The sequence below is a fragment of the Fonsecaea erecta genome (assembly GCF_001651985.1).
Source record: "Fonsecaea erecta strain CBS 125763 chromosome Unknown Scaff3, whole genome shotgun sequence".
Lineage (NCBI taxonomy): Eukaryota > Fungi > Ascomycota > Eurotiomycetes > Chaetothyriales > Herpotrichiellaceae > Fonsecaea > Fonsecaea erecta.
In genome coordinates this window covers 3,044,973-3,057,396 of record NW_017387246.1, presented here as the reverse complement: position 1 = coordinate 3,057,396, position 12,424 = coordinate 3,044,973, and the positions used below count along the sequence as shown (strand labels likewise).

General features: G+C 53.9%; 4 protein-coding genes across 4 annotated transcripts; 2 read left to right on the top strand and 2 right to left on the bottom strand.

Annotated features, from left to right (window-relative positions):
* Positions 1-836: 836 nt before the first annotated feature.
* AYL99_04354 (hypothetical protein) lies at positions 837-1,946 on the top strand (the record flags this gene model as incomplete). The annotated part of the gene is made up of 1 exon (XM_018835868.1): positions 837-1,946. One exon carries the CDS (start codon positions 837-839, stop codon positions 1,944-1,946), a length of 1,110 nt encoding a protein of 369 aa, XP_018695518.1.
* A 1,884-nt stretch (positions 1,947-3,830) lies between these two features.
* AYL99_04353 (hypothetical protein) lies at positions 3,831-5,229 on the top strand (the record flags this gene model as incomplete). The annotated part of the gene is made up of 4 exons (XM_018835867.1): positions 3,831-3,849; positions 3,909-3,955; positions 4,027-4,170; positions 4,273-5,229. The coding sequence occupies 4 exons, from the start codon at positions 3,831-3,833 to the stop codon at positions 5,227-5,229; spliced, it is 1,167 nt and encodes a 388-aa protein (XP_018695517.1).
* Positions 5,230-6,725: 1,496 nt separating this feature from the next.
* Positions 6,726-9,228, bottom strand: AYL99_04352 (hypothetical protein; the record flags this gene model as incomplete). The annotated part of the gene is made up of 2 exons (XM_018835866.1): positions 6,726-8,276; positions 8,335-9,228. 2 exons carry the CDS (start codon positions 9,226-9,228, stop codon positions 6,726-6,728), a joined length of 2,445 nt encoding a protein of 814 aa, XP_018695516.1.
* A 526-nt stretch (positions 9,229-9,754) lies between these two features.
* Positions 9,755-10,498, bottom strand: AYL99_04351 (hypothetical protein; the record flags this gene model as incomplete). The annotated part of the gene is made up of 1 exon (XM_018835865.1): positions 9,755-10,498. The coding sequence occupies one exon, from the start codon at positions 10,496-10,498 to the stop codon at positions 9,755-9,757; it is 744 nt and encodes a 247-aa protein (XP_018695515.1).
* Between the last annotated feature and the right edge of the window lie 1,926 nt (positions 10,499-12,424).

The following is a 12,424-nucleotide window of genomic DNA, read 5'->3' as shown; positions in this document are numbered from 1 at the left end:
GGCATTTCCTCGCTTTTTCCCATTCAGGTATCAACAGCCCTTTGCCCCCGTTGATGTTGTCGATCGCAAAGATGTGTAGAGATCTTAGGAAAGCTTGATCGTCGGTTTTCCTCGGCAGTGATCAGGATCGGCCATCTCTGATCCTCACGGCCTCGCCCAACCTCCAGGGGTGGGCCTTTCACAGAAATGGCATCTTGGGCCTCTAGCAATCTGGCATTTCAACAAGATGGCACTCCTAGTGTCCTGGCAAAAATAAGCATTCTGCGGTGGCCGTCGTTGCGGCCCCATCTACCGACCCGTCCAGTCCGCCGTTAAATACGAACCCCATGACCAATGTCTGCTCTCTGTTCCGTCTACTTTTCACCCTTCCGTCCAGTCGAATTTGAGCCCCTCGAAACAACCCAATGGACTCTGTCAATGTCGGTGTAGCTGCTACACAATGACGTCTTCCTTATAGACACACCGCGCGTTTCTACTTATTTGCTTGCTGTGCACTCCTTGCTTGGAGTTAAGCGATTCCGACCCTCTGTGCGAGCTTCGAAACCTACGATATAGTACCAGTGTGTCCTAACAACATGTTTGCTCTTCATTAAACTGGCCGATCCTGTGCGCCCAATCAAACACAGAAACCACTTTCGGTCGGTCAATAAGCCAAGTTATCCTTGCAATCCAGGCTTTTGTGCCCCGAAACTTCCACCGCAGCGCTATACAAGTCGGGCGCACGGTGCTGCAAGGCGTGCTGATACGCGGCGTGCCATCCCCAATCTCCAGACACCACACGAGCTGCCTTGCCGACCCACGACCACAGCCGCGTGTAACGCTCGGCCCCCTTAAAAATGGACCAGGCTCTAGGCTTAGGCCTCAACGGCGTCAACCTCGCCATCACACACCAGGACAAGGTTATCGACCCTCTGCACCGCAGATATAAGAAAATTCGTGGCAAAGTCCCTCAACCGGATCCCGATCTCCTCGACAGAAGGACAATGGAAGAGAAGGGTCTCGTCCTGCGCCGTCGGCGCGATGTCGCCTCGGACGAAGAGATTGTGGAAGTGGTGAGGCACAAGGGGGAAATCCTACCCCGGCGGCCTGGTCGGTCTGAACAACGCCAGAGAGCCAGTTCCATGCACTCCGGTCGAGACATCGGTGCGGGTGCGGCCGCGGGCGCGGGTGCAGGTGCACTTGTTGCACACCGCAACCGAGATCACCACCGAGACAGTTACTATGACTCTGAAGGCTCGGTGCCTCCACGGTCGCGCGTGCGAGCCAAGTCTTCGTCTGCTCGCTCCCGCCGCCGTCGAAGCTCGTCCAGCTCCTCTTCGTCCTCGTTGCTCTCTTCCACCGAGGAAGAGAAGAACATCCGCAAGATGCAACGCAAAAAATGGCTCACCGCCGCTCTGGCTAGCGTGGCCACAATACACGCCGCCTCCAAGGTCTATTCTTCGATCGAATCACACGATAAGCGAATGGAACAGGTCCGCGCCGGCAAAATGTCTCCTGAGGAAGCTCACAAACAACAACGTGCATCCCGGTGGCAAGACGCCGCCGCCATTGGCATTGCGGCATTGGGCCTCAAAGGCGCGGTGAGCGAGTGGAATGAACTATCCGAGGAGCACAATCAGCACAAGGAGCTGCTGTCGCAGAAAGAAGAACACCATAAAAAACGCATGGAGCGCGAGAGACGCCGGCGGGCCAGGGAACGGGGAGGATACTACAAGGGACGGGACGGCAACTGGTACTACGACGGCCCCGACCCACAGAGCAGTGAAAGCTACCGAGGAAGCCGTGTCGGTGGAGGGGCAGCTGGCCATTACGACGACGAGCGCGCCATCAGAGACTCGAGTCGCGCGAAAAAGATGTACGAAGAAGATGGGGATATTGACGATTTCGATAGTCGGAGATCCAGATCCCGACATGCGGTGAGTCGCAGTCGTGCCAGCAACTACTGATTTCATCACCCCGGCGTTGCTAGGGGATCTTGTTGCATTTCACGATGTGCTGACGCATCGTTTTACGGCGCGGAAGACGTCGAGAAGCCCGTCAAAATCGCCGGACCCTATGAAGAAGTACAGGAAGAAGCCGGAAAAGACTCGGGCCACCGTTGGGAACTTTGGGGCAGGCTTGGCTGAAGAGGTGATGGGTATCTGAGGGAAGTTGACCAGGCTGGGGAGCAGCATGTCGAGAAGTCACACGAGGCGGTATCTGCGTGGCTTTAGCGTGGAACTTGCTCAGCACCGTATTGCGACCAATTTCGGGCTCAGGACTGCATATGGAGAGACCTTGGGAGAAAGGCAAAGGCACAGGTTGGAGGAAACCTTGGAAGGGCTTGTTTTCATGTGCTTTTCAGCGATACGACGGTTTTGACACGAGCGTTGGGATCTACGAATACTTGTCATACAGGATAGGCTGAGGCAAAGTTGGAAAAGTCAGCGCACGACTGGGATGAGACCATGAGACACGAAATGATGATATCGCGCAATAGATGGATTTGTCCTTGGTTTGATCGTTTCTTCCCTCGATCTTTAGTTCGGATTGGGGTAGGTAAGCTGGTGTTTTCTTTTTTGGTGCACCATCTGCCAACCACGCGGGTCGAATGCTGGGATCAGGGGTAATAATGTCGAGGATATTCCATCGTCCGGGAAGCCTTCTCGCCACTGTTGACCGACCCCTAGGCAAGTCGCAGACTCGTTGTTCTTTTTTGCACTGCCCTGCTGCTCGAGCAACCTGTCGGCCCCCATGCTTCAGGCCGGTAATAGACCTGTGAGGCTCACGAGGCATTATCTTCCTTGCCCAAACTACTCGGTGTAGGGCTCGCCTCACCTGCTTGGCCGAAACTCTGGAATGTCGCTAACCCCCGCAGTCAACTTTAGGGAGCCTGGAGCGATGGTGGAGACCACGTGGTCACCGACGTCACACATACACGATCGTGAGTCGGAATATTAAAGGAGTATGTGGTGGACTGGGCACATGCGAGAGTTTGGATCTCCTTTTTAAAAAACTCGGGATAGACCTGGACCTTGATCTGACTGACGTCCACGGCACTCTATACTACTGACACCAAACAGACAATAGGGAGGCACAGTCGTGACTATACCGATCTCCCCGACAGACTTCCAGATGAGCTGAGCCACATTGTCATTCATCACCTATCTACTGAACCTTGTACTGTATGTAGGAGCTACAGAATCTCTTGCCCTCACTTTATCTCAGCGGCCAGCAGTGCTTCTCTTGGTCAGAGTACAGTCAGTTGGTCAGCCCGGAAGTGGCGAGGATGGTGTCTGGAAAGAAAAGCGTTTCATCTGCATCGCGCAGAGCAGACAATGGGCAGAGCAGAATGAGGACCATAGTCTACTCGTAAGCAAGGCATAGCACACATGGGAATCTTTTGGGCATTTCATCTCCCTTCGAATTGCATGCATTTAGTCCTTCTTGGGCTGTGTGGTTGTTGAAGTGTCCACCCCCTCGTAAACCTGCACTGATTCAATTCAGCGTATATTTGTGTCGCACCAAGCCTTTTGATTTCCATGCTGGACCTGGACCAGGAGCCAGAGATATTCAGAACACAAGTTGTGTGCTTTGGACGTCTCGACGTATGGAGGGGTTGAATGCTGACTAAGGCAGACCTCTTGGCATTACGGCAGGCTGCGAGGCACAATGCCGCCGCTTCATCTCAATTGCGCCTGTGTACCTCGTACGTCGTTCGGAAGCAGTGCGCATACAGGCTTCATATTAATCTCCGACCTCTGTCTCCCCCGCCTCTACCTTCCTCTGTCCCTTCATATCCCACAAGCTACGAGGCTCTGAGCTCATCCAGGCCTCCCCCTTCTCCCAAGATGGCCGAACCACCCATCGGTAAGACCCCTCGTCTGCCCACATTGCCCATTGACCTCGTGCTGACACAGGCACCATAGTCCTCGATGGGGGTACCGGTTTCCTCAAGGTCGGCTATGCAGCTCAAGTACGTTTGCCCATGCCCTCGTCCGTTGCTTCCAGGTGAACCCGCCGAGACCTGACTCTGTCACTTCACAGAACTTCCCCGAACACCAGTTCCCCTCCATCGTCGGGCGCCCGATTTTGCGGTCAGAAGAGCGGGCGGGAGATATCGTGGTCAAGGACATTATGTGTGGAGATGAGGCTGCCGCTGCCAGATCGATGCTGCAAATAAGCTATCCTGTGAGGACACTCTCTTGAGACCCCAACCACAGAAAGACGGCTCTTCCGCCGGCAACGTCGGGGAAAAAGGTTGGCTGACTCCAAGAACGAACTGTGGCACAGATGGAGAACGGCATCGTCAAGAAATGGGACGATATGCAACACCTGTGGGACTTTACATTCTTCGAGAAATTAAAGATAGACCCCAGGGGCCGTAAGATCCTGTTGACGGAACCCCCGATGAACCCGCTCAAGAACAGGGAGCAGATGTGTGAGGTCATGTTCGAGCGTTACGGCTTCGGCGGGGTGTATGTCGCCATCCAGGCGGTGTTGGCGCTCTACGCACAAGGCCTCTCCTCGGGCGTGGTCGTCGATTCCGGCGACGGCGTCACGCACATCGTCCCCGTCTACGAATCCACCGTCCTCAACCATCTGACCCGCCGGCTGGACGTCGCAGGCCGCGATGTGACCCGGAACCTCATTGCCCTCCTCCTGCGACGAGGCTACGCACTCAACCGTACCGCCGACTTTGAAACCGTGCGTCAAATCAAGGAGAAACTATGCTACGTCTCATACGACTTGACCCTCGACCAACGTCTATCGGAAGAAACCACCGTCTTGGTCGAGTCGTACACGCTCCCGGATGGCCGCGTGATCCGTGTCGGCAGCGAACGCTTCGAAGCGCCCGAGTGTCTCTTCCAGCCGCACCTGGTCGACGTCGAACAACCTGGCATCGCCGAATTCTTGTTCAACACCATCCAGTCTGCCGACGTGGACGTTCGCTCTTCCCTCTACAAAGCGATCGTCCTCTCCGGTGGCAGTAGCATGTACCCCGGCCTCCCCTCGCGTCTGGAGAAGGAACTCAAGCAGCTCTGGCTCACCCGCGTGCTGGGTGGAAATCCGGAACGGCTGAACAAATTCAAGGTGCGGATCGAAGATCCTCCCAGAAGGAGACACATGGTGTTTTTGGGCGGTGCTGTCTTGGCCAACATCATGTCAGACAAAGAGAATATGTGGATTTCCAAGCAGGAGTGGGAGGAGCAAGGGCCTCGGATACTCGAGAAGTTGGGTCCGAGATAGTGCGTCAGCAATATGGTGACCACAACGAGGGGTGCTCAGTTTTTGGAAGTGGTTGGTTGTTGTTTGTGTGACAAGTCGTCACCGCCAATCCGCCCAAAAAAGGGAGTGTGAGAGGAGAGAGGATGAATCAGGGCAGTTGGTCTTCGGCAAGCTTTACTCTGCTGGACCTTGAGAGGGAACGGAGCTACACTACTTCCTCACCAGGCAGGTTATAGTGTGTATACCCGGCCCGACTTCAATCCTTTCTTTCTGCATCGTGGAGTGAGAGGGGTTGGGAGACGAGAGAAGTTTCTCCGTGCTGCTGGTTGCCAAACAAGCTTGCGGGTATCCCCACTCCGTTCCGGGCCTCTCGCGCGGCGACGATGGAGATGCAGAACGACAAGACGAATTGACATGCCCTTTTCTACTATATAAGTACAGCACAGCATATGTGTGGTGTATTGTGTTGTGGTAACATGAATCCCAAAAGAAAGAACTGTGTAGACCGAACATCTCTCTCTCTCTCTCTCTCTCTGTGTGTATGTGTGTGTTTATCTTCCAGGTTGAAAGGGTTCCTTTTCTTGTATCCATCTCACTATCCTTGCCGAAATACAATACAGATTGGCCAGCCGGTTATTATTTATCGACGAGCACTGTAATGTATGCACATAAACGTTATATAGGTATTTCGTATATTACCTACAGGAAAGAGTAGGATGGCGTTGCGTTGGTGACGGATGCTATTACATATTTATGGGATTTAGGCCGGAGAAGCCACAATGAACCAGCCAAACTTTTGGGGGAGGGGGGGAGTTCATTAGGTATTCCACACACACACAATTTCATGCAATCCTCATCCTGAGGATAGGGATATATCACCTGCCCACCAGAGACGACTGCACGCCTGAAAGTGCAGGCTGGAGAAAGCGCGCTTCGTCGGACTGGGCGTCGTAGACTTCACAATAGTGTAATGATAGCCATTGTCCCATGCTAAGGAAGAAACAACCACGCGTCCGCATGCTGTTGCGGTCGGCGTGGGCAGTCGAGTATTGGCAGAGGCAAACATGCTTGGGGCATCGATGCTGAAACCCGGCAACTCACTTCTCCACGCCGGGTACCAATGTCCCGGCTCTTTCATTAGCATTACCAACGTACGAAGCCGGACATAAGACCTTGAGTTTTCCATCGAAGCATCACATGTCAATCTCGACGCGGTTCCTTAACAATCTGTGACCTGATTATAACACCATCATGAGGTGAGGGAACCAGCCGCATTCGTAGCGAGGCACACTCAGATATCCATCTGTTGACCTGGCTTGGCGCTATTGCTCGTGCTTTTGGCAGACTGAAGAAAGGCCAGTATCTCGAGTGAGCGCTGCTGACGTTGTTTTCGTTTCGCATGCAAAAGATTTCTCACAGCCATTTCTTCACACGTCGTATATAAGATCTCCCAACAACGTCTGGATTGCGAAACCCAGGCAGGAGTGTCTCGAAGGTCCGCTGAAAATCATGAACCCCTAAATTGACTTCGGCGTCCGAAAAGGATCCATGTACCGATTGGCAACTGCTGGAATCCAAGTCTTGCCGGTGGCTGAGGGGCGCTGCGAAGCATACGACAAGCCGTCTTGTCCAGCTTGATCCTGGTGTGGTGATGGCTCAAAGTCAAACATACCGTCGCCAAAGAAACCCAACACCTCGGCGTCGGGCATGGCAAGATCCATATTCAATGCGTGTGCCTCAACCATGACCCCGTAGTCGCCCTCAAAGTCCTCTTCTGACCAATTGTACGGGATGACAAACCCCTGTGTCGGTGTAGGTGCCGCCTCTGTTTGAGGTGAGCCAAATGCTTGTGGCTCGCCGATACCGGCAGAACTCAATGGTATTTCCGTCGCGGGGATTTGTTCAAACTGAGGAACGGCAGGTGGATTGCTCCCGGGTATTTCGGGGGGGCGCCAAAGGTTTGACGGAGCCTCCTTTGCGTCCATAAGTGCCGGTTGTACACCAGGCATCGAAATCTTGCCGACTTGATGCTTGGTGATCATCTGTCCGATCAGAAAGCACGCGGCATCGGCAATTGGCCAAATTTCTCGCAGTCGCAGCAGTGCCCGGATACAGATATGAAATTGCCGTCCTGGAAGTGCTCCGACGCTTTGGCCCTTCGTTTTGATATCCACCAGGAAGGAAGCCAGGGCGAGCAGCAGGAAACTCACCGACAGTGGCGGGAGCACCTTGACCAGGTCTCGCTCTTGGAGAGTCTCTATCATCTCCGCGATTTTCTCTGCTGCTTCCTTGACCTTTGATGTCGGGCTGTTTCCCGAGCCACTTGGTCGTCTGGACAGTGACTGGGGGCGGTTGAGAGCTTCAGATGCCATAAGGTAGAGCATTCTCAGTACTGATCGGTGCACCAGGAGAGAATCTGCCGTTGAAGGATCGGGATCAACACTGCTGTTGCTCGTCACCAGCCAACAACTGGGTGGAAGATCTCTGTACCACTGATCGAGATCACGTTGCAGTTCGAGATACTGCTCCCCGTTGACTTCGGATCGTTGGGGAGTATAAAGCATTGTGGACTCGGAGGTGGAGCCACCAAAGCCGCGTAGATGGTAGAAGCACTGGAGTATCCGTCCGATGAAGAGCAGCAGTTTGACCTTGGCGATATACATCTCAGCCAACATAGATCTCACATTTCTGTGGGTGAGGAAAGCATTGTCTTTGAGGGATACGATAGCCGAATGTATGGGCTCGGATTCGAAGTCGAGCATTTGAAGAGGTGGAAGTCGAATATCCTCGTCCCTGATCCGCATTGGTCTTCGCATGCTGATCGAGATTATTCTGTCGCGGTGGACGCAAGTCCACCATATCCGTCTCCACAGAGCTCTGGTTTTTGGATCCGTCTGCGTATGTGTGAAGGGCTGATTCAGCCCGATGCTGGTGGCCAGAGAGATGCAGACACCAAGCCAATGCCAGGGATCTTTCGGGTCGTTTTCTGAAACATACCAGTAGTTCAGCAGGAGCAATGCTTGGATGAGCGCAATTCGATCTACGTCCCAGTCGAAATCGTAGAGCAGCTGGATGGGTCAGCAGGGGCAACGGATCCCGGACAAGTCGCGGATTCAAACCACTCACCTTGACCTTTTGGTAGAAATCGGCTCTCGCGGCCCTCCGACTTTCGTAGCCTGCCTCTTGGAGAAGCGGCAACTCCACAAACGCGGTGCCGGAGAACAGGATGGCTTGGAATACGACCAGACTGATTTTCGGAGAGCCATCTTTGCCGTCCAGGGCACCGAGAATATCTTCCATGTCCACGACTGGCATGAACGGCAGGACGTATAGCACAAAAGATCGGATCAGCTGATCCTGGAGCTCGCCAAAAGGTAAGCTCAAAGCCCCCCGGCGATGCAGGAACTCCAAGTCATCCTGTCGAATGTCTGGACGAGAAGGGCGAATGTAGGGTGGCAAATCCTTGACCACTCCCCCGAGGGAGATATCAGAGACGGCACCCGCCGAGTTCGGCGCGCCCGCGCTGTTGTTTCGAGGCACGACAGGAGGAGTCGGAAAGTGGGTTGGCGCGGGAGGAGGCGCTGCAGACGATTCTTCGGTCACTAAAGCATTGACTGATAGTGCAACCACTTGGGAAGTCTTACCATGATTCGGTTGATCTGGGGAGGCTACTTTGAGTGCTGGACTTGCATTGTTGGAACCACCGGGGAGTTGCAAGCTTGTCGTTGAAGGTTCAGGGGCGGTCTTTGGCAACGCCTGGGAAATGGCCGGGAGCGCAACGGGGCGAGTCGACTGGCGCTTCTGAAGACGGTACTTCCTGCTCCGTCTGGATTCGAGGATGATGCATTCAATGCCATCTGAGGAGCAGTTGTGGCAGGGCACCCCAGACTTCACCAGGTCGCATTTCACTTTGCGGGTGCGACAGTGGTGACAGGCTTGCGAAGCTCTCTTCTTGACCACGCGGTCGGTGGTGGCATTGGAACCACTGGCAGTCGAGGCTTCTCCGGCCTCCAAACTCATGGCAAACCTTCGTGAAGGACGTCGAGGCTTTGAGAGCTCTCACATTGTACGTCCAGACCGACCAGCAACGATGCAGAGTTCCAAAGCACAAAGGCCACGGGCCGATCGACGGGGGAGGATGTCAGACGGGGCAGGAGAAGCCGAGGCCGCGTGAGGTGAGAGGTGAGGTCGTGGCGAGAGAACCCTCGGAGACTTTTCCCCTTTGAAGGTGTAGCTAGTTAGTGTATATGTCCCTGGAGAGAACGAGGCGGAAGCTGGTGGCTCTTAGGCAATAGTTCAAGGTCGGTCACGGGGGAGGAAACAGTAGGTGTGATGGGAGGTGCTTGGAGGGAACTAGACGTCGTGGCCTGAGCTGAGATGCTTGTGTGGTGGTGGTGGTTGGGCGAATAATTAGAGAAGAAGAAGAAATTGGTAATAATGCACAAGACTGCGGAGGCACTGCCTTAGTAATCAATTCGCTGAGAAAACAATCAACAATTCAGTCAGTCAGTCGAACTCTCTGTTGGATGGCTCTATTTTCTATTCTCTATTCTACCGGCCAGTTACAGACCATGCACCATGACACCACAACACCGTCGCCTTCTTTGCTGTCCCCCGGATACGAATAGATGGCCCTGACAACCCTGAAGCCAAAGTATGCATAGATATCCCTGGCCCTCTCGTTCCCGGCCACCAGCCACAACGGCACCTTCTCCTCTTTGGCTCGATTGATATAGGGTTCAATGACAGCTCGGACGGCGCCCTTGTCCTTGCGCTTGGGATCCCGCGCCATCATCGAAAGGGTCCAATATGGCTGACTGGGGCCCAGACAATCCAGCCTCGCGTCTTGGATGTCTCGGGCAAACTGTGCAAAGACGGGCCTCTCCCGTGCCATCTCCGCAAACTGTGCCTCCGTGAATGGTTGCGGAGTGGACGATGGCGGCTCCCAACATGCCACTGCTGCAAAGTTGGCTGCCTCGACAACTGACGCGCCGGCGGCCACCTTGGTCTCGATCCGCCCTTTGGCGCCGATATAGAGGAGGTCTGGTGTCACAGCTGTGGCCCTGCCTGTCTTTTCTTGTTGGAAGGCAATGTTCAGTGGCTCGCCGAGAGTGGCTCGTGATGAGATCTCGGCAAGCTGGTGGCGGTATTCGGGGGACTGCGACGAGGTGGTTCGAGGGAGCGACTGCGTTGGTATCGAGGACCTGCCCTTGAGGTCTACCAGAGACGTTACTGACACGTTGTTGACTGTAGCTGTGGATGCTTCCATCTTCTCACTTGTCGTGGCCATCTTGTCCACTGCCTGCTCGATGGTTCTTGACGGCTGCGTGTCGACTTGCGGTTTCCTTTAAGGTTGCCGGATGAGTAATCTCCCAATTTTGTATTAGAGTACGATGGATGGAACACATTGCCTCCACGGTGTGTTGTCACCAACGGGGGGAAAAGAGAAACAGGAAGGACAGGAAGATGGGGTCTCTGAATGACTCACTCACCGCGACAGTTGGTAATATTAGCAGCGTCGGCATTCCCTCTTGTACTCCCGACTTGCAGTGCCAAGCAGTGCCACAGATTCTCTCTCCTCGTTGTACGAGGCGACCATCAAGCTTCTTGCTGTCGCAGCGTCGCGTGGTCGACCCCGTTGTGCGAAAGGTCAGCCTCCTATACTGGTGAGTGCTTCGATAAAGCTTCGTTACAAGTCAACCCGTCTTCAGCCTCTAGAGCAATCGCCCCGAACTTGAATATCACGTTCGATATTCATCTCGCAAGCACGATAGCATCGCTGCATTGACCTGTTCGCAATTCCCAACTCGTGCCATGTCAACCGTCGGTGAGCCTCTGCGATGGAGCAGGATTGACCTTCGAGAATGCCCAAGGCTTGGCTCCTGAGTCGAACTTTGTGGCTGCAGCATCCCCAGCAACACAGATTCCTGGCCAGGGATGCATGTGGCGGCACGCATATCAACAAAGGCGCTGGTATCAAGGTGTCTGTCGTATTCTGCAGCGAGACAATCTGAACCAGCATCGTATCTTACGAGACTGTGGTCACGCCTCCAAACTCAAATACCTTAGGTTCTCAACGTCTGCGGATCAAACTCTTTACAAGAAAATGAGAGCAAGTCGAGCCTCGACTTGACTTGTGTCTTCACACCCAGCGTTTTTCGCGACCGTGTGTTATATAACATATATACATTCCAGTACGGTGTTTTCTTGAGGACGTGAACCTGGCAATTGATCAGCAGTTTTCTCCACTCAACACATATCCCTATCATGGACACAAGACCTTGAGGTACAGGAAGGATCCGCGCAGAATTCCTAGTTAATCATGTATTCCTGCCAGCACTAACCTGATGGCTTTTCAACTATCCGCTTTATTGGCAGCAAACGTAAGTCGATAAGACTGCAGCACCTGGCCCGGGCATCGCAACAGGATCGATCCTGTCTGAATTAAAAGTGATGTAACTCCACGAACAAAAGGTGGTATCGCACGCCTTAACCAGAGAATACCCCACTGCACGGTCGTGGACTGGCAACATCTTCATTGACACGAGCATTTGTAGCAGGATGCAAAGCGACACGAGCAAAAAGGGGGCACACCCCTCCAGATTCTGGACTTTGGCGAGCCTGTCCCATCAATGGAATTGAAATGTCCCGACTAAATGGGCTTTGATCTAATGGTCATCAGCAGATGTCCTGGCACAGTCAAGTCAGACTTCTGGGGTCAGCTCGGACCAGCTCTAGACCCGAAGTTGCATGACAAGTACTTCGGCATCGCTCCTTGATCGAGAACGGCTTGTGCTGCTGGCGAAAGGAGCTCAAGTGCCGGCCTGAAGATTTTGCATCTCCTCGCACTCATTCGTGGAAACCAAGAGCCACACAGCCTCAGCTCACGCAGGCGCAGTCGAGTCGAACAGGGAGGGGAGAATAGGGGAAAGCGTGGCACCAACCAGAATCCTACCAAGATCGCTACACCACAGCCTCTGAAGCTGTCTTTGACTCTATTCACTCCGCTGTGTTGTTGTGGATAATGTGTTTTGTGGCTTGCATACAATGGACAGCAGCCGCGAATCTGGACTGCTGAAATCCAAAGCTGCCACATCAAAAAGCTGGGCCATAATCTGGCCTCGAAGGACGCGCGAACAAGCTCTTGAAACAGAGTCATTCCTGGTAGGATCCGGCTTGCAATGCCTTAGTGATCGACGCAGACATGGCCAACGGT